At 37.6% G+C, this 27,564-nt stretch overlaps 1 protein-coding gene across 1 annotated transcript in view; it reads right to left on the reverse strand.

Moving 5' to 3' along the window:
- Positions 1–27,564, reverse strand: part of LOC107595791 (espin-like) — a 65,335-nt gene extending 37,771 nt beyond the window's left edge. Inside the window, exons 1-7 of the mRNA XM_016286318.1 lie at positions 27,556–27,564; positions 27,217–27,410; positions 11,995–12,181; positions 10,039–10,221; positions 7,913–8,044; positions 6,704–6,935; positions 2,741–3,015 (exon numbers count right to left, since the gene is read on the reverse strand). Coding sequence (XP_016141804.1) covers positions 2,741–3,015; positions 6,704–6,935; positions 7,913–8,044; positions 10,039–10,221; positions 11,995–12,181; positions 27,217–27,410; positions 27,556–27,564 — 1,212 coding nt within the window. The remainder of the gene's footprint in view (positions 1–2,740; positions 3,016–6,703; positions 6,936–7,912; positions 8,045–10,038; positions 10,222–11,994; positions 12,182–27,216; positions 27,411–27,555) is intronic.

A 27,564-nucleotide genomic window follows, 5' to 3' on the forward strand; every position in this document is an offset into this window, starting at 1 on the left:
TTAGACGTTTCAGTGTTAAATCCACAGGGAATGTTTTGCTATTATAGAATGACTAAAGCTCTATGGATTATTTAGTTACACAGGGATGCAAGCTGGTCTTTGTAATTAAGTGAGCTGTATAATCATCATATCATATTGCCTGAATGCACTTATTTGAACTTTTTAAGACGTTCAGTCATTAACATCACAATGGTGGTTGAAATTTCCCAAAATATTCTGAAATCTAACTAAAGATTTTAATACCTAGTCATTTTAAAGACAACTTGAAACGGCATTCACAAACCAGTTTACTTCTGTATTGCGACGTATTTTACAGAATGCATTGTGAAAGCTAAAAAATTTTAAATAAATAAAATAAGGTTACACTTTAGTTTGGGGACCAGTTCTTACTTTTTCCTTAATAAACTCCTAATTTGCTGCATATTAATAGTTAGTAAAGGAGTTGTTAAGTTTATGCATGGGGTAGGATTAGGGATGAAGAATAAGGCATTAATATGTGCTTTATACGTACTAATAAACAGCCAATATGTTAGTAATATGCATGCTAATTGATCTCTAAAGTGTTACCGAAAATAAATAAATAATTAACGATGAAGGATAAGTCAAAACTAGATTATAAATATACATTTCATGATACGAGTCATTTCAAAGCAGCTTTATAGAAAATGATGCTAATGTTTATATAATATCTTCATGCCTTATAGTCTAATTTAGTATATCAGAGCTGGACGATAATATAGTTTACATGTTGCAATGATAAAATCAATCAAACACGCCCTACGTGAGCACAGCCTACCGTATGCATGCAGATACTCACACAGGGCAGTATATTTAAGACAAAGCAAGTACTGTACCACAATCAATTCTGTGAGTTATGTCTCTTGTGCACTTCACATGAGTAGTGCTATTTTGCGTGCCATGCAGAGTTGCCTATGAGCATTTTAAATCAGTCTCCGTTTCAGCTGGACTGTCTTTGTGTTGTGGTAGAAGAAGTCATTTGCAGTCCTGTTCTGATCGTGAGCCTGACATGCATGAGAGACAATACGATGCACGAATCCTGGATTATATTTATTTCCTGTAAATGCTTTTATTCTATACTGTCCATTAGTACAATATGATTCCTTTATATTCTGTGAATAAACATTGTGTTTCAGGTCTTTAGTCGTCATGGCTTCGTGTCTGTTTGGTCAACAGCAACACATCAGATGATGACTCACTAGAGGCCCTGTGCGCTGCATTTATGGTGCTCAGAACTCAGCGCTAAACAAAATAAACTATGATCTTTTTAAAGGGGTCATGAAATGCATGTTCAGATCTTTATATATGTTTCTAGAGGTTAGTTTATAAAGGTTTTTTGCATCAAAAAGTTCAAATATTTGTAAAAATGATCATTTTCCATTCTTTCCATCATCTGTCTCACAAACACAAGTAAGCACCAATGCTGTGAATGAAGTTCATTGCACCGTATCCGCGCTCTCCTCCACAGCAAGAGATGGCCAGCGTTGTAATAGTGGTGTATGTTTAAACCACACAAAAGAAAATGAACCAATGCAACCACAACTGTCTATAATCTGTATAAATATAATATTATTATTATAACATATATACCTAATACTGCTACATTATAAAACTTACAGCTATATGATAAACTATATGATATCATGTTAAGTACAATTAAGAAAAGAGTGTGTTGCAAAATGATACAAACAAAAACATTTTTGTTAAATCACTCAGGCAAAAAAATATATATAATAATAATAATAATTTAAAAAAAGATAAACTTCAGCCATGCATTTCTAATAGATTAATCTTTTCGAAGGGTATGCACAGTTTTTGGAGGCTCAGTCTGTCTACATCCAGGGACAGAACAACGTCAGACTTTTTTCTTGCTTTAGTGATTGATTGACAGACATGGGTTATTAAAAGCACACTGCCTTGATTTACATACGCATGTTAAGGGGAGTGTAGAGGACAAACGTGACATCATGAATGGGGTGATTTCAAATTCTGGCATTTCAGAAGTGTGGACAACAAAAACATCGTATTTTAAACTAGAATCAGGGATAATATCTTTCATTGAATCTACAGTAAGTAGATCCACTTCAGCTAATTACTCTTCAGCAGTGATGTTACAGATCTACCACAAAAACCGAAGTTCAAAGACGAAAATAATAAATTCTGCATACTTGTTTCTCTGACACATAAGGTCTATAGACAACGTTAATCATTTTTCAATTTGTCAATATTGGATGAGAATTGTCCAATACTGTATATTTTATTGTGAACTTTTGTTTTCTGCCTGTACAAGGTATTGTGAATGTAACAATAGCAGAGCTGTGTGTTCATTAAAAAATGGGAAGGAGACCACGAACAGAAAAAGAGAGTTATCATAACATTCAAAATTGGAAAGTCCCGGTTCTTTAGTTATAAGTGCCAAACGCCTTTTTGAGTCTAAAATGTATTTGTTGATCTTTTTATAAGTACACTTGCATAAAGATGCCCTCAGAGTTAACAGATATGAACTTGAGTCACAAATTACAGTTTTGATTTCATTTCTACAGCAGTCACAGATTTCAGGAATGAGCCATTGGGAACTGGGGAGGGGATTCTAAAAGTACATTTTTATACTTTAGTAAGCGGAATAGAACACTGCACTCTTATATTTTTATAAGATGAAAGAAAATGCAGGATATTACAACTTTATGACTGATTTTTTTTTTAAAGAAAATATATAGCATACCTCGTTTTTGACTACATCATTGTCGACTCGGCGAAGGTTCCTCTTCACCTTCAGGTACTCGGCAGACTCCTCCTCCTCCGGTGGTTTGGGTGGGGGGTAGGCAGGTGGGGGAGGGGGGATGTGGGAGGAGTCTGATGGAGGAGGGGGAGGGGGAAATGTTGGAGGGGGCGGCAGGTGTGCAGGATGTTCATTTGCATTCTGGGAGCCGTCTGCTACATCAGGGTTCAGCATGTCCATATAGGCCTGCATGTCTGTAATGGCCGAATCTTCACCTCCTGCAATAAAACACATTTCTTTAATCATTTATTAAGACAAACATCACCCAGACAGACATACAGACAGACAAAATGTATTAGATTACAAGCAAGATGTATTCTATATTTATGAACGGTATTCACAAGTGCTGCTCCAATCATGAGGTCATATACACTATAGTAATAAAAAGTCTGGGCACACCTCATTTGTTATTATTACCACTAATCCACAATTAAGAATAATACATAAAATAATACACATAAATGGAAGTATGGAAATTATGAAGTGATAAAAAATGTTAGAATTTTTTTTTTTACGATCATTGAAAGATTAAAATCATAACATATTTCAGTCAGGACATTTTTGACTGGTAGTGAAAGTATAATCATGTACGGCTCTGTTGTATATGGATGTCCTAAATGTGTCCACTAGAGGACATTACTGGGACGCCTCACAGCAGGTCGCCTGGACAACACTATGGGAACATTGTTCTGAACCAGTTCTGCTTCAGCGAGCTCAACTTTTCCCACCATTGTTAATATAATGCTTCAAACACACTGCATTGAGCAAACGTATACGCTGAGAAGGTGGGGTAATGTCAGTTTAGAGGGGGGAGATCAAAACACACAGCAATGCAGGAAGAGAACATTTTGTATCAAGTTAATTAGGAGATTTTATATGAATGAATTTCAGTAGACAGTCTGAATTCATTTGATCAAAAATACAGTAAAACCAGTAATATCATTACAATTTAAAACAACCATTTCCTGTTTTAATATATTTTAAAATGCATTCCTGTGCGGACAAAGCTGAATTTTTCTCCAGTCTTCACATGATTCATTAATTATTCGAATATATGGATTTGCTGCTCAAGAAACATTTCTTATTATTATCAATGTTGGAAACAATTGTGCTGCTTCATATTTTTGTGTAAACCATGATACATTTTTTCAGGATTCTTGATGAATAGAAAGTTCAAAAGAACAGCATTCAGTCACACTTTAGTTTAAGGACCAATTCTCACTATTAACTATTAACTATGACTGTTAAGTCATTAAGGGATCATTAAGGGGTCTAAAATATGATAACACAGAATAAGGCATTAATATGCGTCAATAATGTGCATGCTAATAAGCAACCAAATAATAGTGAGAATTGGGCCCTAAACTAAAGTGTTACCCAGCATGCATTTGAAATATACTCTAAATCTTTTCTAAAAATTATGAATGTATTTACTGTCAGTTTTCATCAACTCAATGCATCCTTGCTGAATAAAAGTATTAATTTCTTTAAAAAAATGTTACTGACCCCAAACTTATATCCCACTGATTCTTGAGACATGGGACAAAACATGTCCAGCAACTGGAACTGCTATTAGGTTTAAACATGAAAATATTTTCAATTGTAAATGTTATGGGGGATTAATAATAGAATGTATTTAACACAATTATCCCCTTCAGTTTATTTTTTTATCATTATTATATCAAATCTATGACACTTATCGTCTTCTCACAATCTCACTACATCTAAAACAGTGTGTCCACAGAGAAGGGGTTAATCATTCATTTGCTATAAAATGGATTAGAAATGTTTGTTTTTTTAATGATGAAAAAGAGCTTGTTTTATCAAAAGCAGCACGTAATAATATCTAATATTAAAGCAAGGTTGTTTTTCAATGACACATGCGTGTTTCATAAGGTTTCAAAGTTGTGTCCCCACTTTTTGTCAACACCGTCAGACATTCATTAAAATGTAATAACATCAGGGAATATCAGGGGCAGCAGTCACTCTAAAGGACCCCCTTGCCACATTCCTCCTCTGCAGAGTACATCAGTGTCAGACAGGCTCAGTTTTTTTTAGGATTTTAAATCCTAATGCTATTATCTTCCCATTTCTGAGGAAATTATTTGAAATATTTACATAATGCTATTCTCTTGAAGCAGGTTCTATTAGCATCTAGCAAGAGAAAAAAAAACTCCATTTGTTTTCTGAAAGAAATGCCAAATTTGTTAACACCGTCAGATGTCACCACCGTAAGATTTTCTGTCTGACGGTGGTGACAGGCCAATGACGGAGCTGACATTCAACGTGAACTCCTCATATTTTTGTGGTTTTTAAGTAATTTTTAATTATATTAAATATAAAATAGTGTTTAATTTCTCTAATAATGTATAAATACTACATACAGTATGTGACCTGACAGCATATATTGCGTTTGTGGACTGATAGTCATTGCTTCTATCAGGGTTAGGGTTGAGGGAACATAAGATTCAGGGAACATAAGGCTGAGGGAACACAAACACATCTATACATAATACAGTTAATTTGTATTCTAATGATTCATATGTGCTCTGATCATTTTTGGATCATTTGTTAAGATGTTTAAATCTGAATATTAAGATCCTGGTGAATGTAAATGGATAGAGGTAACAACTAATTATTTTATTTGTTCAACCGTTTTTAAAAGTTACAGTGTAGATGCACAGCTGACACACTGTTCTGAGATGAGAGAAAATAGATCACTGTGTTCCAAAGATAAATCAAAATACTTAAATGTGAATATATCTTCCCATTTCTGAGGAAATTATTTGAAATATTTACATAATGCTATTCTCTTGAAGCAGGTTCTATTAGCATCTAGCAAGAGAAAAAAAAACTCCATAAGTAAGTAATGATTTTTAATTTAAAAAAATTTAAGTAATTTTTAATTATATTAAATATAAAATAGTGTTTAATTTCTCTAATAATGTATAAATACTACATACAGTATGTGACCTGACAGCATATATTGCGTTTGTGGACTGATAGTCATTGCTTCTATCAGGGTTAGGGTTGAGGGAACATAAGATTCAGGGAACATAAGGCTGAGGGAACACAAACACATCTATACATAATACAGTTAATTTGTATTCTAATGATTCATATGTGCTCTGATCATTTTTGGATCATTTGTTAAGATGTTTAAATCTGAATATTAAGATCCTGGTGAATGTAAATGGATAGAGGTAACAACTAATTATTTTATTTGTTCAACCGTTTTTAAAAGTTACAGTGTAGATGCACAGCTGACACACTGTTCTGAGATGAGAGAAAATAGATCACTGTGTTCCAAAGATAAATCAAAATACTTAAATGTGAATCTTCAATAAACAATAACAAATTCTCTGTTTGTTGTGCTTGTTTTAATACAGTAATTGATTGATTCGATTTATTAGATAGTTAAAATGATCACGAATTCAGGCTTTCGTTCACCACCGTCAGATGTGTCAACTCTGTCAGAGCTGTCACCTCCGTCAGATGAATATTTTGATAATATTTCATTGTGATATTTTATATTTGTTGAGGAATTGTTGGTCACATGTGAAAGTGTAATCTGTCTGCTAACATGAGAATGTTTTTTGAAATGTTAAAATCTTGAATGCTGTTAAAGATAAAGTTGAAATTATATTACACGGTCCAAGGTAAAAATCACATTTTGATAAAAAAAGAGAAAAGTTGGGAGGTTGCATCAAAGCATAGCTCAGTAGCTTAGTACATATAAGACACATGAATGTAGTTTCATTTGTCTGAGTGCAAGGTTTTATTTTTTCAATTTTGCACGCTGTTTCTCACTTCTCAAGAATCGGTGAAACATATATATTAGCATAATATTAGCAAAAGTAGCGCAAACGCAATTATACAGAGAGCTCATTGGTGTGTTTCTCTGACCTGTCGGTTCTCGTGAGGGAGGCGTGCCATTCCTCTTCTCTCCAGTACTGGATTGGCTGGAGTTTGCCGAGTCATAATTGGACAGCGAGCTGGAGGGTGAGCAGATGTTGAAATGGACCGCGGTAGGGGCTGGGGTGGGCAGGGTGGCATTCGGAGAGGAGAGGCCTGAGTCGGGCTGTTTATACTCCAGATCTGCCGAAGGGTCCCGGGACAAGACTCGGTGCTCCACACTCTGAGACGAAAGCTAGTGTTATAGACAGGCGTAGAATAGTGACTCTTATTTACTCACCCTCATGCTGTTCCTAACCTGCATGAATTTCTTTCAGCTATAGAACACAAAAATAAGGTGTCCTTGTTACACGTTACATGTACTTACTATTATAACAACAATAAATTATGCATAATTACATGCAAGTAACCCTAAGCCAAACCCTAATCCTAACCCTAACCATGTAGTAAGTACATGTAGTTAATTAATATTACTCAGTAGTTAAATGTATAACTACTCCTCTGAGCGATTTATCTAAACACAAACGAAAAAGTAGGCCTATATGATTCTTAAAGTTCATGTGGTCATATAGCCTATTGTGCACTTGGATTGAAATAAATAAATAAAAAAATAATTATTAAATAAATAATAATTTTCTGATTAAGGACAGATTAAGATAAGGGTCAGATGCACTATTCCCTATACTTAAGATGTGGAGACCAAATATAACACTATAATGAATTTCCTATATTTGTCATAACATTACTACAGACAATGTAATTACATGTAACTGTCATATAACTGTATATTCACTGTTTGAGAGTACCATTGAATGTGTAGCTAATATAAAGTGGGTTATCATGAAAAAAAAATCTAACTAAAATAATAATATTAAACTATGAATCACATAAATCATGACAAAATAACAGCAGGTATGTAGTAGATTACGTACAAGCTTTTCAGCAAAGTTTTGAATGGGGGGGGATGACTGCTGACTGCATTTCTACAGTTTCTACTTTTGTGTTATATGCAAATATTAAAGGCTAAACAAAGCAAACAAGCAAATTACCAAAAATAAAGAAAACATTTAATTAACATATTTTGTAGTACTGAGAATGTAAACAGAGATAAGTGAGCATTTGTAATAAGAATTTAATTTGCTTTTGTTGTAAAACTCTTGTTTAAGACTGCTTTATGGTTGTGTCTGTGCTGTTTCTCACCATGTTTTCAACGGTGCGAATGTACTTGGCACACTGCTGATGCCCGTTGTATTCAGCCAGGTCTGCCGCTGAGAATCCATCCTGGTCCCGTATCCCCATGTCCACTCCATTCACTACCAGAATCTGACAGCACTGCACAGAGAAACAGACATTTACATTAACACCCAGATAGACTAGATAATCTGGGGCTGTTTTATTCAATAGATTTACCGCTGTCTGCTAAAGCAAGCATTACTATTCCTATTGCTCATTCATAAAGTTAAGGATGTGAACAAACAGAATTGTGCACATATTCATGACTAAACGACATCTGTTGAAAAAGTGTGTGCTCGTTCTGAAGGGTGTAAATATTTGTCTGTTTGAGAAAGAGAGTTGAGTAAAGTATGAGTGGTGTTCATGAATGCAGTAAAAGGGTACTTTGTTAATGACAGCTGTCATGCGTTTGGCCCTCAGGTGGAGAACAAGAGACAATACTCTCTGAAAGTTTCTGTGTTCAGATGGATAATGTTACAAACCAATAAAGGTGCCGCACGACTGTGGAAAGTTCCGAGCACTAAAGTTTACAGCACTTTCACAATAATATCATACAGGTTATGGTATAAACACTTTTTTTCTTAATTATGTATTAAGAATGTATTAATTCTAATTATAGTAAATTCTAATAAAAGTGTTTGCCTGATAACTAAAGGATGAAGGTGAATACAAATGTTATATCATAAAAAAATACGAACACAGAAAAAAAAATCACAAACTAAGCATCATTTAGCCAACGAACGATACAACATTAGAACAGAATAAGGCTCAGGTTGCTGAATAAATAAATGCAACAAATAAAGCATATAACAATTATTAAATATAACATGAAAAATGCATAATAATTGCAATAATAATTCTTTATAATATATTGTACATACAGAAAGGAAAAATAATTTCATTTTTAACTCAACTAAACTTTCTATTGAATTACTATAGACTTGCTGAGAGTGTATACTAACCAAACTTTGCATGCAATGTCACTATAATATGTATAATATGTCACTTATTTCTCATAAATCATCTATTTTATTAAAGTTATGTATTATTCCAAGAGTTCACAAATGTGATGTTTTTTTTCAAGTCAAAGTCAAACCATAGATGCTCTTATAAAGTAAATCACCAAAACAGACATTTGATAATATTAAACTACAGTATACTGCAAAATACTGCTCATCATGCTAGGTTATATAGCACACCTGGCTAAAATGACGCACCTCTAGTTTGCAATGCCAACAAACAGTTTTGTGCAATGTTAAGTAGCTGCATTGAATGAAGGATAAAACAGGACTTCTAAATAATTAAAAGTATCCAAAATGTAAAGTTTTAGTTACACATGATTGTTAGATCAAATCTCCACATCAGAAATAAAGCAACTAGCATTTATAGACAGATTTTTTTAGGTTATAGTTTATAAAAGAGACTTCAAAATGTAATGTTCAAAAATCAATCTTTTTTTATTATTATTATTTTACTCAAGTAATAGTCAAGATATAGCTTCTCTTTTTATATAATTATACAATACACAACTAAAACAGACATTTGCTTTATATTATAGATTATTTAGAACATTACCTCAATTTAGTTGTACATCTTGGCATTCCATCTCAGATGAAACAGTTTGAGTGGAAGATCTCATTAAATTATTTGTACCACAATGACTCTGTTATCATATGTTGTATATAGTCAACATTAAATCAGTTGACCCCATTTACTTATTTACTTCATTTACATGTACCTGATCTTATTGTGCATGCATAATTTTTCTTTTCTTTGTTTTCTAAAAAAAAAAAAATTTGTCTTTAAAAAATAAATATTATTTTGGCAGTGAAAAAAAGATACTGACCAATAATAACTACAATAATAAAAATAGTTAAATGTACTGCAAATGCATTTTCCTATTTTAACCCTAAATACATTATACTAAAAGAAAGTGTTCACAATTCACAAATAGTTTTAAATTCCTAAGGTTGTAATATCACAATATAATTTCTCACTGTCTGATGTGTTTTAGATGTCAGAGCTGTAATTACTATTGCAGTTGCATTTGCAAGGCAAGAAACATTCACATAAGAGTAGTTTCTCTTACATACCTCCAGCTCTCCGTTCTCGGCTGCGTCATGAAGAGGCGTCCCACCCCAGCTGTCCGTCACTATCTCCCCGCCATGCAGCAGCAGCCAGCTGAGAACCTTGGCATGGCCGCGGCTGGCAGCAAAGTGCATGGCAGTGGCCCCATCATTGTCTCTGTCAGACAGGCTGATTTCTGTGAAACTCATCTATACAAGACAAAAAGTAAGAAGTAGTTAGTACAGACATGATAAAATGTTTCTTTTCCCTGTTTGTTGACTTCTTAATATGCAGGTCATGTAAATATCCAACAAGTCTGATCAAGAACCTACAGATATGATGTTAAATTATACTGCAAAATACTGCTCATCATAGTAGCTCATATAGCACACCTGGCTGAAATAATGCACCTTTAGTTTGCAATGCCAACAAACAGTTTCGTTCAATGTCAAGTAATTAAAGAGAATGAAGGATAAAACAAGTCTTCTAAAGAACTTAAACTGTCAGATCCTGCCAGGAGAGATCCCTTTTGTCTGGTAACCAAAACCCAGCCACTGAAGTTTTGTCCGGCACCCAAAAACTGTTAACAGCAAATCGTTTCTGGTACCCAAAATCACATGTGCTTTCACACAAAATTGCTTCACATCAATATCCCATCCCATTAAACCTTGAAACTGTCATATTTTGCCTTATCTTTTTTTCGTGAAGACGAACACTCCATGAAACGCCACAATCACAGATTAAACAACAGTAGCACGCATTGCAAGAGCAAGGAAATTATAATAAATAATATTAAATGTAAAAAAACATAATAAAAATTATGATAAATGATATAAATGAAATGATAAATTACATAAACGACTAATGATTATAAACGTAATGATAAAAAACATAAATGACTAATGATTACAAAACAAATGTAAGAACATGAAGAAAATCAAACAAAGTTTCTGGTTGCTCTCTGAAAGCTACACACACATAGGTTGCTATACTGAAACAGATCCTTAGATCTTTCAACATTAACAAAACAACTAGGTTTCTATCATTTTTATTTAAATTTCTCACAAATTTGGATGCTTTTCAGTAACATTTGGTAGTTGTTGCTGGAGAACTTGCATATGTGGTATTTATGGTACCTGTTCCATTCTTGTGAAAGTGAAAATTATTTTCTGTGACAATCAACATTTAGGGCCCTATTTTAACGATTTAAGCGCATGGTCTAAACCGTATGGCAGGTGCACTTAGGGCGTGTCCAAATCCACTTTTGCTAGTTTAACGACGGGAAAAACGGTCGGTGCACCCGGAGTATGGTCTAAAAGGGTTGTCCCTATTCTCTTAATGAGTAATGGGTGTGTTTTGGGCATAACGTCCAATAAACCAATCAGAGTCTCATCTCCCATTCCCTTTAAGAGCCAGTTGCGCTCGTGCCATGGCGGATTTGCTATTTACATGGCAGAATTTGCAAGCGCAAAGACAGAACGCGCCTCCAGAGATGAAACGGAGCTGCTCGTGCGCAAGCAAATAGGTAGCCTAATTCTGATACTTGCAATGACTATTTGGGGGGCTGGGGGTTGAGTGGGGTATGAGTGGTTACGAACAAATGAATGAAACGCATTTGTCCATGTTTCACTCCGTCTCGAATTGCGCTCGCAGAAAGCGCTTGAAAAACAGTGTCTCTTCCGTGGCTCGGTACGCTTTAAACTCGTTTTTTAGTCTCGAGCAAGACTGTACGACATTCATGATTTGACTGATTTTTACGTAGAAAGGTCGACAGCACACCACATTAAAATAAATGATCATTCATGTTTTCATAACCGCTGATAAAATTCAAAAACAAAACTAAAATGAAATCATCTTTGAGAGCAAGGGGGCCCCCTGGTGTTTCGGGGGCCCTAAGCAGCTTGCATATTTTGCATATAGGGAGGATCGGCTCTGACTGAACGGTCAGGCCAACTTGTGAATAAAAGCTGTTTTTGACTCACCAGCCAGACAATGACAGTGTTGTGTCCCATCTGGGCAGCAGCGTGCAATGGTGTCATCCCATCATTGGCTCTGATACTTGGCTCCGCCCCGCAGTCCTTCACTAAGTATTGGACGACTTCCAGGTGGCCCTCCTGACATGCAAGGTATAGTGGTGTGGCACCATTCTTAGTTTGGAAATTGACAACTCTAAAACACATGCAAAAACACAAAAACAAGGAAATTAGACATTTAAATAGAAGTTGATTAGAGATATGACAAATGTTTAATGTTGTTTCTATATCAATAGGACTTCTATCTCCTAACAGTCGTGTAAACATCCTTTTTGAGTGTAAAAACACGGAACATGAGCAAAACCCTGACCCTTCAAAATCATATATTACTACTTTCAATTACAGCATTACTGCATGTGTTTATACTGACATTTAATGATACTATGACAGCAGAAAGTAGCTAACTAGCCTAACAGAACCCCCGATAATATTTCATATTATCTCACCACCATGATACAAGGGTGTTATCAGTGTCGAGCCCATATTTACTAAACTGTTAGCATGTTGCTGTTAGGTCGCTTGGGTTTTTGGCTTGTTAATGCACTGTTATTGTGGTTTCTTGGTGGTTGATTTTTGTCTGAAGTCAAAAGAAGCCACCCTCAAATCTATGATATTCTGGTTTCTAGATATGACTCCTTCAGAGTAAATCTGTCTTTTCTCATTCTTTTCCTTGTTATATCATCATGGCAGGTCAGGCAAAGATGAGGAGATGTAGATTAAGGTGCAGTTTAATGTAGCGAATCAGCTCATGGGGAAATATGAATAATTAACCATAACTAGTTATAATTTACTTTAACCAAAATAAAAACAAGACAATCCAACTTAATAGGAATCAACCTAAGATCTTCCCAGCTGGTAAAGACAATACCAGACAGAGAACTAAACCGAACAGGGGAATATAAAGCTGCGTTCACGCCATGTCGTAATTACCATAATTACGAGATGACAACACGTGACATTCTACTCGGAGCTGAAATATGTGTTTCTATAGCCGGGTTATATGTTTGTGGTAATTATGACATGGCGTGAACGCAGTATAAATACAGAAGACAACAAGGAGTGAAACAAGGCACAGGTGGGACTGATCAATAACCAAGGCAACAGATGACATTCTCACAGAAACTAACAACAGGAACTAAAGGAACTCAGATGAAAACAGAAACAACAGAACAAAACTATCAAAATAAGAGTCTTGGATGAACCAAAACTGACATATCATCTGCATAGTAAGACAGAAGAGTAACAAGCTTTAAGATTTTATGGCTTTTGTGTTCACAGCATAAAAGTTTGAAAGACAGCTTGAGGAGATTTGTGGCATTAATCTTCCAACTTTTGTTTTTCCAATGGCAGATTATAAAATAAAGGCAAACATGGAGTCTCATACACGTACATTGAGGGAGAGGCCCAAACCATATATATATAGCCAAGAATATCAGAGACTTAAGAGAGGACTTTTGACTATAAACAACCACAAAGACAACAAGCACCCCTCAGAACATGTCAAAATGGTTTGTGTTCAAAGTGTACAACAAATCTGACACGTGCACTTAGAATGCTAATTTGTATATCTGCTAGTTCAACCAACATTTAACAGCAATTCTCTAAATTTTTGCACCTTGATCCAAAAAAAAAAAAAAAAATTCAAAGATTTACAATCCATATTAAAATGGGTTTACTGGAGTATCGTGTTGTCACGGGTCATGGTGCGGAGGAAGCACACGGAGAGGCAGGAATCCACGATAGAGTCTTTAATTATCAAAACAAGAACAAAACACTCTGAAACTGAGGGAGACCACAACCACGATACAAATTTAATGCAAGACAAGGGAACTGAGGAAAACACAGGGCTTATAAACACATGGAACGTAATCAGGGAGAACAGAAACAGGTGAGTAATCAATCAAAACAGGTGAGCAGAATAAACGATGATAAACTAAATGAGAACAGGAACTGAACCAAATAGGGACAAACAGGAACTAAACAGAAACAAACATGTAACGGATAACGGCCCCCTCCGAAAGGCACGACCTCATGCCACATAACATCGAGGAGTGGGAGGGTGGGCGCCTTGGAGGTCCCATGGCGGAGAAGACAGTTCAGGTTGCCATGGCGGATCCTCCATGGCATTAAGCAACACAGGGGCAGGAGCCCTCACTGGACACAGGGCTTATAAACACATGGCACGTAATCAGGGAGAACAGAAACAGGTGAGGAGTAATCAATCAAAACAGGTGAGCAGAATAAACGATGATAAACTAAATGAGAACAGGAACTGAACCAAATAGGGACAAACAGGAACTAAACAGAAACAAACATGTAACGGATAACGGCCCCCTCCGAAAGGCACGACCTCATGCCACATAACATCGAGGAGTGGGAGGGTGGGCGCCTTGGAGGTCCCATGGCGGAGAAGACAGTTCAGGTTGCCATGGCGGATCCTCCATGGCATTAAGCAACACAGGGGCAGGAGCCCTCACTGGGCTAACCTCGGGAACAGGAACCCTCCGTGGGCTATACTCGGGAGCTGGAGCCCTCCGTGGGCTAGCCTCGGGAGCTGGAGCCCTCCGTGGGCTAGCCTCGGGAGCTGGAGCCCTCCGTGAGCTAGCCTCGGGAGCTGGAGCCCACTCTGGGCTGGATTCGGGGACTGGGAAGCGCTTTCGAGGAGCTGGCACTGGAGGGTGCTCTGGAGGAGCAGGCACAGCAAGGCGCTTTCGAGGAGCTGGCACTGGCGGGAACTCAGGGGCTGGAGCCGACACTGGAGCATGCCTAGGGACCAGAACCAACCGCCATCTCCTCCTCAGATTCCCCTCTAGGCTCGGGGTGAAAGACGCGGCTGGTGGGCTTGCCGTTGCGGTGACCGGCAGGCTTGGGTCAATGGCGGCCGGCGGTCTTGACAACTGCGTGGCTGGCGGGCCTATCTCCGGAGCGGCCGGCAGGCTGGAGTGAGCCGCGGCCAGCGGGCTTGACTTTGGAGTGGCGAAACGTGCGGCGGTTTCCATGCCATGGGGGAAAAAAACGGGAAATCAAAAACGGTTCAAAAAGGCGGAAAACAAACTCGGGGGAAAAGACGCCGCTTTCAATTTTTATGGTTCTTGCGTTCGGTCACAGGTCATGGTGCGGAAGAAGCACACGGAGAGGCAGGAATCCACGATAGAGCCTTTAATTATCAAAACAAGAACAAAACACTCTGAAACTGAGGAAGACCACAACCACGATACAACTTTAACGCAAGACAAGGGAACTGAGGAAAACACATGGCTTATAAACACATGGAACGTAATCAGGGAGAACAGGTGAGGAGTAATCAATCAAAACAGGTGAACAGAATAAACGATGATAAACTAAATGAGAACAGGAACTGAACCAAATAGGAGCAAACAGGAACTAAACAGAAACAAACATATGACACGTGTATTAGATTCTAATTATTGATAACATTATTATAAAGTCTAAATGCCTATAAATGCTCAGATCATATTTCATTCCAAAATTAAAAGAAAGAAAAAAAAGACTCATGACACCCCTATACTCTCCCACAACACTACCACCAAATTCTCCTTAGAGAGATTTTCTTTAGTTTTCCTGAATTCTACCAGAAACCTAATAAAATATTATGAATCATTATTACGAGGTCCCAGAGACATTGTTGACCCTCTGAGACAAAGTGATACACCAGTCCAGTGCTTGTTGTTCCCAGGGGAAGCATCCAACATTAATATGTCTGTCCCAGATCCTTCCTCAAAATCACAGAAGGAGTTAGAACAGGAGTCTTCCTATAAATACTATAAAGCTCAGCTTTATTTGGAAACAGACTGACGAGGCATCAATGAGTCTCTTAAGAGGATCAGTGCTGCTTCACTCGCTGTATTCTCTGGCTCTGTACAGGAGACAAACTATGTGGAGACTTACTAGAAGAAAAGCGATTGTTTTTCTTTATGGTTTGGATCCAACCTTACATATTTTGCTCTTGTATTCCCTCGTCCCTCTGAACAATCTGTCTTTTGAAAAGTAATGCAAAGAATATAGTTACAGTATGTATGTTTCATGTGGTTACTGTATGGTCAGTGTAGTATACTGCCATACTACTCTTACTATTTCAGCAATATAGTATACACTCGTAAAAATAAAGGTTCTTTATTGGCAATCAATGGTTCCACAAAGAACCTTTACCACCCATGGAACCTTTTCATTCCACAAAAGGTTCTTTACAGTGGAAAAAGGTTCTTTAGATTATAAAAAATGGTTCTTTTAAGAAGTTCACTGAAAGGTTCTTTGGTGAACCAAAACTGGTTCTACTATGGCATCGCTATGAAAACCCCATTTTGGAACCTTTATTTTTAAGAGTGTACTGTGCATAGTATGCAAACTTTATTTATCACTAGCCTAACATTTCCAATGTGACATATAAATATTACTATGTTAAGCATTTTTACACAAAATTGGGTTAAAATTGCTATGAAAAAAATATTTCCAAGATGATAACTGGATAAATTTACCTTATGTTTAAAATGTTTATCAATGCATACTTTCATTTACTTAGTGTTTTGTCTGTTCATCACAGTAAGGAGTACACCAGTATTCTCTTCCAAGCTTTATCATGGCATGGAAAATTTATTTCACATTGATATTTTGACAATACTACTGTTATAGTCAACAAAGATAACTGTTCTGCAAGTTTACAACTTCCCATTGCAGTTTTGTTGAAGTTGTGCACTCTCAATGCAGTCTTGCTGATTATAACAGAAATGTTCTAGTTTTGTCAGATGGCATTGTGTTGCTCTCTCTCTTTGTACACACACACACACACACACACTGTCAGGATCTTGGACTGTCTGTGTCATGTTTTGGTCCTGTTTCTGTTCCCTTATTTGGTCATGTTCCTGTCCTCATTTTGTTAATTATTTTGATTATGATCCCATGCACCTGTGTTTCCCCAATCATCCCCTGTATTTAAGTCCTAGTCTGTGCAGTCTGTCTCTGTCGGGTCTACTCGTTATGTTTGTGTGTTTCCTACCGTTTCCAGTGTGGATGTACCATGTGTTTGGATTGTATTAAAGACTGTGTTTGTTATTCCTCGTCTCCATCGTTCCTCGCCATCACAGAGTGTGACAGAAGAACCAACCTAAATAGTAACCTCCGTTTGTCTAGCCTTCGTTTTGTTTCCTGTTTTCACCCAGTGTCTTTTTTTTCCATTGTGTGCCCTTATGGATTATCTCATCCGCCTGGTGTTCCTCCTCTACCTGCTGGAGTAGGGGGAGCAATCGCTCGAGGACCATACTAGACTGTTCCAGCTGCTAGCTAACACCACCAGCTACACGGACGACGCACTCTGTGCATTCTACGACGCAAGTTTAAACACCATGTGCAGAGCGCCATCGTCCGAAGATGGTCCTCGTGCAGATTTCGCCGTGTTTGTGGAGTGGATTCTGGCGAGAAATGGATCCACTCCGGACCCAGAGCCCAGCCCACCATCTTCCCGTGGTGCGGAGCTAAAGCCCAAGCCCACCAATAACGGAGAGCCAATTCCCACCGCGATCTACGAGCCAGCGCAATGCTGAGCGACTGAGCGGAGGATAGCCCCGGAAGTTGAGCCCAACCCGTCAGACCAGGTGCGTGAGCCGGCTGCAACACCCATCGTGAGGGAGAAAGCCGTGGATGGTGAGAGCGCAGAGTGGAGCTCTGCCCACTGCACTGCGGCTGAGGGTGAGCTGATCGTACAGCTGGGACTGCTGGACTTCGATGGGGACTTAATAGACTGGGAAACAGAGCTGGAAGTCGACTTTCCTCCTTTCCTCTACTTGGTCCCCGCTGGTCCCGTCCAGCCCTGAGGGAGCTCCCGTTTCCCAGTCCAGCCAGGAGTGGGCTCTGATCCCCGAGGGCAGCCCTGAGAGCCCGGAGGCTCACGAATAACCGCCCGCTCCTGCCTCCTCCACGGCTGTCGTCTGGCAGCCCCTCTGCTCGCCCTCAGCCCACCATCTATACGGTGCGAGCTCCGTGGGTCTGCCATCCTCCAGCGTCGCCATGGCTGGAGAATCCCTCACCTCCACCTCCAGCCTCCGAGGCCCGGACTCCGCCTCAGCCCGTAGACCCAGTGGCTCCACCTCGGCTCCTAGCTCCCTCGCCTCCACCGTCACCCGTCGATCCACCAGCTCCACCGGGATCCCTCGACCCTCCGGCTCCGCCTTGGTCGGGCGTTGACCCGCCATCGCCTCAGGACTCCGCTTCTCCAGCTGCACTTCGTTGCTCCGTCCCACCGTGGGTCTCCATCATGGTTGTGGCCTGGGTCCTTCTTTGGCTCCTCCTGCTCCAAGCCCCTCCTGGCTCCTCCCTCCTTCGTCACCTCCCTGGTCTCTGTCTGCCGGCCCCCTCCCGGGTGTCTGTCCTCCTCCAGAACCTCCTCCCAAGTTCCCACCTGCCCCTCCCCATGTAGTTTCTACGGTGCAAGGACGCACCTTCCCGGGAGGGGGTGTAATGTCAGGATCATGGACTGTCTGTGTCATGTTTTGCTCCTGTTTCTGTTCCCTTATTTGGTCATGTTCCTGTCCTCATTTTGCTAACTAGTTTGATTATGATCCCATGCACCTGTGTTCCCCAATCATCCCCTGTATTTAAGTCCTAGTCTGTCTTTGTTGGGTCTACTCGCTATATTCGTGTGTTTCCTACCATTTCCAGTGTGGATGTACCCTGTGTTTGAATTGTATTAAAGACTGTGTTCGCTATTCCTCGTCTCCATCATTCCTCGCCATAACCGAGTGTGACACACACAGGATTAAAGAGCAGAGTTAAAACCTGTCAGTAACCAGGTAAACAGTCTGACTGCGGGAATCATCTAATTCAACAATCAGACAAAATGAGGCGGTCAATTTAATAGCATTGCAAATAAATTCTGCAAACAATGGATATGTTTCACAGTAGATATTGTCATTACGGGATGACTCAGATGATGTGTTGTTAATCTAACAAACACCGCAAAATAACAAACACGTGACTGTGGTGGAGAGGCTTCCAAAGAAAAATAAAGAGATGCTGAATTTTAAAACAGGAAGAGGAATTAATCAGGGGCTCAGTCATTAGGAAGTGATCAGACATGTGAATCTTTCATGAGTGTAACCCTAACAGGCACAGCCACCCGTGTGCTGGGGTGGGGGGGCCAGAGCACGACACACACACACACACACAGAGAGAGAGAGAGAGCGAGAGAGAGACAAACCTATAATGACTACAAATAAAACGTTGGTTATTTATTTGGCTATAATATGGACAAACTGAAATACATTAAATTTTGAATCATATTCAAATGATATTCTTGTTTCACCAATGAAGCCAATGTAGAGTATTGATGGTGTATCATGTTATTTTCATAATTTACAGTCTAGACTCATGGAACCTGGGACTTTCTCAACTCTACGCAAACAATGTTTGTAATGACATCACGACACCATTGTGTGTTCACAAAGGTCCCTGACCTGATGCAGCCTTATTTGCGGCACAGCTGTCCTTCCTGTATGAATAATTTAGGCTCGAGTGAAAAGGTAACAGAAGCAGCTGTCAGAAGATGTGTGGCAGAGCAAAACGCTTCAACCAAGTCCCACTTGACCTCTTATTCACAAGGCAGTTGATCGGCTTTTTTGAATGATACAGTAATGTTTTTTCATGAGGAAGACCTTGATAAACTAGAACAAGTCAACCAACTGTAAATGATAATGCAAAGTAATGGAAACAGGCTGAAATTGGACAAAAGGAGAATTTGGAATAATGTACCAGTAGCACTTTTCCTTGTGCTCCAATCTGATTATTGAGTCGGTAAGCTAAATTTGAGAATAGCACCAGTCTGAAAGAATAATTAAAATTCTGTTGAAAAAAAAAAGTGGATGAACAGATTATTTGAAAAGAATGAAAAAAAAAGAATCGGATAATGCTACTTTTCTCAGAGGAGGGCTTAGAGACAGTGCTGAAGTGAGGGTCACATATTCACATACACAATACCTTTACAACAAATTTTGAAAATGCCCCCTTTTTTTTTACTGCTTTACAATCTCATCTCATAAACCGCTCTGTATTTATAGCTGTTATACACTGGGAAAAAAAGGTAGCCTAAAAAATAACAAATGTTATATAACATTACTCAACCAACCTAATTATATTAGGTTACACCAAATAAAAGTACATTTAAAATAAGATCAGGTAAAAATAGCTCTTTAATTGCAGGTTACCACTTTTTACAGTGTATCATGGTGAATATAAAAAAAAATGAACGGTATTATAATTATACGGTATTAAAAAATCCTAAATTATACTGTGTATATATATTAGTAAATTAACACTTTACTCTTAACAATATGATTTTTAAAATTAGATTATTAATATTGATTGATTGATTGATTGAAATGTAAGTAGTACTTTCTCTTTCCTTTTGGCTTATTTTAATTATTAATAGTATATTTAATTTATCTAACATTTTGCTTTATCAAGCAAATGCAAAATTTCAGAATAAATAAACAAAATGAACACTAAATTAATTTTACAAATAATTTAGAATCATGTAAGGACAACATCTGCACTGAAACATTTATAAAGAGACTCAGTTAAAACTGAGAAAATTTGCAATAAAATATGTTTAGGTCCTTATGTTTCAATACGATTTACACTGGAATAGAGTCAAGATTCTTAGTGAACTAAAAAAAAAAAAAAAAATGAACGGTATTATAATTATACGGTATTAAAAAATCCTAAATTATACTGTGTATATATATTAGTAAATTAACACTTTACTCTTAACAATATGATTTTTAAAATTAGATTATTAATATTGATTGATTGATTGATTGAAATGTAAGTAGTACTTTCTCTTTCCTTTTGGCTTATTTTAATTATTAATAGTATATTTAATTTATCTAACATTTTGCTTTATCAAGCAAATGCAAAATTTCAGAATAAATAAACAAAATGAACACTATAAATTAATTTGACAAATAATTTAGAATCATGTAAGGACAACATCTGCACTGAAACATTTATAAAGAGACTCAGTTAAAACTGAGAAAATTTGCAATAAAATATGTTTAGGTCCTTATGTTTCAATACGATTTACACTGGAATAGAGTCAAGATTCTTAGTGAACTAAAAAAAAAACAAGAATCTAAGGAATCAATTTTGGTCTGTTTCTCATCAGTGGGTAATCAATCTAAATCATATTTCACAAAAATACATCAACAACTCTGTCACCATTGATTCTTATACTTTGTGCAAATAAGAGTCCATCCTCCCATCTCTGACACATGAGGTCATTAAAGCGAGTTAGTGCCCCTAATCTGCATTAGCTGGTTGTGTAACTGCCTCCCACCCCCTTTGTGCACCTTATGTTTACACTGAGTTTTATGACCAATGCATTCATGTGAACCATTAGCTTTATCACAACAGAACCTGTGAGAACAGGATACGCATGAGCAACACCCCAATTTGATCTCTTCTCATAAATCACCGGTTCATTCCCTTTATCTACATCTGTCCCGGCACATATTCTCCTTTCACAAAAGACACTGATACCCTAATGAGGCCAACAGCTCGCTCCATTGAGCAGTCAGTCTGACCGGAGTTGATAATGCTCGTTGTGTCCCGCCATGGTCAAAAGACAGTGAGATAGCAGAAGAAGACAACATTTCTCACGTGCAATCGTATTATGCTTTTTATTTTCTATTATATATTGCAGGGTAAAGGCAAGTTTCACTGCCACAAGCTTGCGTTGCTTTAACAGGTAACAGAAGTAATAGTGTCTTTAAGGGCATCCGGCGTAAAACATGTGCCAAATCTGTTGTGCAGATCACTCCGCTGTGGCGGTCCCTGATAAAGGGAATAAGCAAAAAAAGAATACCGTTTTGTGGCTCTTTAAAGTGTTGAGATGAAGAATTAATTTACATATTGATGGCCTGGCTGAGGGTATGTAAATGTTCAGCAAATTGTCACTTTTCGGTGAACTATTCCCTTAATTATTGCTTAGTTTCTATCTGTATCTAATCTGTCGTTAATGATGTCACAGGCAGGTGGTGGAGTAATTACTTCTACTAATTAATTGGTTTGAAATCTTCGAGATGCTGCTGTAACAAACATGGCACCAGATGACTACTTTGCTATTTTTTGTTCCCTGTCATTTTGCTTTATTTGAAGTTTAATTCATCACAGGTGTCATACTTGACCGCAGGTCAAGAGCTGTAGTTCCAACAATGCAAGATTGCAATGCTGTTTGCAAATGGACATTTGAACCAGTCAGTCATCAATCCAGGCAGCAATGCCTTGCTTCTCATAACAGATGAGGTTGGCTATAAGCACGCTGTAAAAATTGTGTATTTTGATTGCAAAATAGCTAGGAATCGATTACTGGGTTCACACACACCCTGAACTAATCTATACACACCCCTAATCTATACACCTCCTTTAATTCCTTTTGTTAGATTTAAACTAATACAAACTCTCGAAGGTTTATCGCCATTATTTCAACAGTGTCATTCTCTGCATATCCCATTAGACCAACCATTGTGACAGAAGACTGTCTACATCAGTAAGCTGTGTTGCTATAAATCATCCCACAACACTATGCGATGACCTACGTAATGTATCATTATAATGACTATGTCAAGATTCATGACCCTTGACCAAGAGACCTTCCCTGTAACAAGAAGAGAAGATAATACAGTTACAATACACATGCCCTGACCCCTCTGACATCAGAATGTTATCTCTACCCTCCAAAAGCAAGCCTATCATCACAATGCAGAAATCTCCTACATAGCAGACTTCTATTCAAGAGTATTTGTTTACCTCATTAGTTTATCACTTGTGGGATACTGACAGTCTCCATTGAGACGAGAGTGCACAGTGCTGAATGAGAATAAACAAAATCGCTCTTCCTGATTAAACTTTCAGAGGGCGGATTTACTAAGAATAAATTGATAGAATTGTCTATTTTCACTCACGGTCTGTGCTGTTTTAGCACCCGGTTCACAAAAGAAATTATTCAAATCAGATAACAACACAAAATGCTGAAATTCAATTTGCACAGCACAGTTCTCTGAGGTGTGTTTTAATGCTAGGTTGTGCACTGTAAGAAAAAACATTGTAGATAAACGGAAAAGGTACTGTTAACTTTCTGCCTGGACATCATCTATGAAACTTACAGACATTTCCTTTAACCCTAAAACACATTGCCATGTGTAATTCAAAATATGAATAGGAAAAAAACACCTGGGAACATTTATATGGAAAATTCCTTCATAAAAACACAGCACACATGTTACTATTTTTACAGGCTTATCTTAGAGTGTGAAGGATGCAGAAGACTGCATGATCTGAAATACTCTGCCTGATCTGCACAGCATCGCTTCACCATCACTGTCATCCTTCTGAATCAGCTCTTCAAAGCATACACTAGCAGAAAAAAATTGCTGCTTATTAATAGTTAGTAAGGAAATTGTAAAGTTTATTATTGGGTAGGATTTGGGTGCAAAATATGGTCATGCAGAATATGTGCTTTATAAGCACTTATTAAACAGCCAATATGTTCATAATAGGCATGCTAATAAGCAACTAGTTAAATAGCGAGAACTTACTAAAGAGTTACCGTGAGAATTAACTAAAGTGTGACTAATACAAACTCACAAACTCTCAAAAAAGGTACATATAAGTATCTCAGAGTAAGAGATTACTACAGCCCTTTTAGGGGTAAATCAATGTGTAAATATATAAATACAGTGCATCCGGAAAGTTATGTTATAGCCTTATTCCAAAATGGATTAAATTCATTATTTTCCTCAAAATTCTACAAACAATACAGCATAATTACAGTTTGTTTGAAATCTTGGCAAATTTATTAAAAAAAAAATCACATGTACATAAGTATTCACAGCCTTTGCCATGACACTCAAAATTGAGCCCAGGTGCATCCTGTTTCCACTGATCATCCTTGAGATGTTTCTACAACTTGATTGGAGTCCACCTGTGGTAAATTCAGTTGATTGGGCATGATTTGGAAAGGCACACACCTGTCTATATAAGGTCCCACAGTTAACAGTGCATGTCAGAGCACAAACCAAGCCATGAAGTCCAAGGAATTGTCTGTAGACCTCTGAGACAGGATTGTATCGAGGCACAGATATGGAGAAGTGTACAGAACAATTTCTGCAGCACTGAAAGTTCTAACATCCCTACAGTGAAGCATGGTGGTGGCAGTTCATGCTGTGGGGATGTTTTTCAGCGGCAGGATCTGGGAGACTAGTCAGGATTGAGGGAAAGATGAATGCAGCAATGTACAGAGACATCCTTGATGAAAACCTGCTCCAGAGCTCTCTGGACTGGGGCGAAGGTTCATCTTCCAACAGGACAACAACCCTAAGCAGACAGCCAAGACAACAAAGCAGTGGGACAACTCTGTGACTGTCCTTGAGTGGCCCAAGCCAGAGCCCAGACTTGAACCCAATTGAACATCTCTGGAGAGATCTGAAAATGGCTGTGGACTGATGCTCCCCATCCAACCTGATGGCGCTTGAGAGGTTCGGCAAAGAAGAATGGGTGGAACTGCCCAAAAATATGTGTGCCAAGCTTGTAGCATCATACTCAAAAAGACTTGAGGCTGTAATTGGTGCCAAAGGTGCTTCAACAAAGTACTGCGCAAAGGCTGTGAATACTTACAGTGGGGGAAAAAAGTATTTAGTCAGCCACCAATTGTGCAAGTTCTCCCACTTAAAAAGATGAGAGAGGCCTGTAAATTTCATCATAGGTATACCTCAACTATGAGAGACAAAATGAGAAAAAAAAATCCAGAAAATCACATTGTAGGATTTTTAAAGAATTTATTTGCAAATTATGGTTGAAAATAAGTATTTGGTCAATTTTATATATTTTTTTTTTTTTATAAATCTACTTTCACGTTGTCATTATGGGGTATTGTTTGTAGAATTGAGGAAAATAATGAATTGAATCAATTTTGGAATAAGGCTGTAACATAACAAAAAGTGACGCGCTGTGAATATTTTCCGGCTGCACTGTATGTCCCTTTAATGGTACTGCCCTATTGACAAGCTGTTATACCTCCTGAAGGTAAAAATAGTTTTTCCCAGTTTTGCTTTGTTTTAGGAGCCCACTCCTAGAAATAAAGGTTCCTTATTGGCATCTAAGATTCCATGAAGAAACTTTAACATCCACAACTGGAAAGATTCTATGGATGTTAAAGTTTCTTCAAAACATTTCTTTAAAACAATTTAATTTGTTTAATTCAATTAAATTTTAAACCATCTGCTGTCAATGCATGTGTTCAGACCATCACAAACATTTAACCTTTTTTCCATCACAATGCTGACCAAGCAAGATTCGTGCTTTTTGTCATATGATCTGCTGAAAACTATCACTTGGTGACACTCACTCAAACTGTTTAATGCATCTACATTTTCTCTCTACAATATAGACAGAATAATTTGTACCACCACAAATACATGCAGCAGTAATAGCTGACTGATGCTGTCTTTAATGATAGTGGACATTGTTCTTGGCAGCAGGCTCCAGTGCAGATTGTCTGGCAATAAACATGACAGTCCTCATATACAGCAGGAAATAAGGTGTAATCATATCTGTCTTTTAAAATCATTATCCTCTTTATGGCTTTTGAAGCCAAGAGCCCTTCCTGAAGGACTTAATAATTTTTTTATATAAAGATGTTGCTACATTGTTGCTGTGGATGTTGGATATGCTGTAATTAATGTTTATTAGTGTTTACTAAGCAGTAAACACTGTACATATACAAGCAATGCTTTTTTATAAGCATTGCTTATAAATATGCACACAAAAGCTTATATTTAGGTAAACACCTAAATGGACGAAGTTAGACGATTAAATTAGCAAAAAGAATTCTCATTTAATGCCATTGCAGAAAACCAGAGCCATGTCTAGAGACCAGAATATCATCGAGGCTTAGTGGATGGACTCTTTTCACTTGGACCAGCAAGTAACCACCTAGCAACCACCCAGACCATTCTAGTAACACCCTGGCAACCACACACCTCACTATGTTTTGCACGAACATGCACAACTCACATTTTCTGCTTCTTAAAAAAGTAAAAATCTCTCTGATGCTACTGTTAAATTGGTTTAGAATAAATAAAAATGTTAACATGAATCTATTAGATAGATTCATAAGGCACTGTCCTTTATTGTAATCAATTAATTGGCCTTAAGCTTAAAAAAATATCAGAATCTGTTTGAACATTAAAGCTTGTAATACCTCTGTTAATAACAAGGAACATGAAGGAATATCACAACAATGCTGATGGTTGTACACACACACACACACACACACACACACACACATATATATATATATATATATATATATATATATATGTGGGGGTGTGTGTGTATGTATATATACGTATATATTTATTTATTTATTTTTTATCTGTCTGTGTGTGTGTCTCAGCAGACATTCTACTGACTATAAGTATCTTTGCAAGTACGTCAACTTATTCTAACCCTAACCCAGTCTACTAATACTCTACTAACACCATCAAAATAAAGTGAAACCATGTGTGTTAATATAATGAAAGTGAAATGCTTGTTGCCAGTCATTAATAATGTAAATCAATCTTTGTCACACAGTCCACACAGATTCTAATAAAAATAGTTTTTTTTTGTAGGAAACAGAAAACAACAAAAGTTGTGACCCAAATGACTTACTATATACTATGTACTTATTCTATGCACTATGTACTCTACTGTCTAGCCCTCCAGTACGTTTAAAGCAAATTAAGTGTCCAACATTCCACACTCTTTCCACTGTTTGTTTTTTTTCCCCCTGCACATGCAACATCTAGGCATTTGAAGAGCACTTTTACTTTTTGGAGTTTTCAGTGTGAACACGATAATCACACTATTTATAATAAAGTGGCATAGAATAGTGAAAAAAGTATGCAAATTAGGATGCACCTAGAAAAACGCTTTTATTCCATATCCAAAACTTACACCTAAGGATCGTTTAAGAACACTAATATAAAGATCTTAACATCCACGAGTCCTGTATGGTTGTGACATGGTTAGGAAAGTGTTTGAATGATTAAAAAAGTTGAAAAAATTAAAAACAAGTTCCCGATACTTTGGTTAAACAAAACTGTCTGCACTGTATGATCTTACTGTGGGCTGTGTTCCAATAGCAGCCTGAGTGATGGTAAGTCCCCTTTAGCTGCAGCATAATGAACAGGCAAGGCCCCCGTATCCGTGGCAACAGTAGGATCCCCTTCCCCACTTTTCAGCAGCCAATCAATGATCTCATGATGACTGAAGCGAGAAGCCAGGTGCAGGACAGTGGCCCCTGAGCTGTCCTTATCCTGTAAACAACACAGAACATAATAAATAACACATTTAAACTATATCACACAATAACTCGCAAGCGGCTGGAATACAGAAATATCGATACATTTCTACATTTTTCAAGGGCAACAATGTGCATGTTACATGTTATAAAGCACTGACAGGGAACAT

This window comes from Sinocyclocheilus grahami, unplaced genomic scaffold (assembly GCF_001515645.1).
Source record: "Sinocyclocheilus grahami isolate Dianchi unplaced genomic scaffold, SAMN03320097.WGS_v1.1 scaffold208.1, whole genome shotgun sequence".
Taxonomy (NCBI): Eukaryota; Metazoa; Chordata; class Actinopteri; order Cypriniformes; family Cyprinidae; genus Sinocyclocheilus; species Sinocyclocheilus grahami.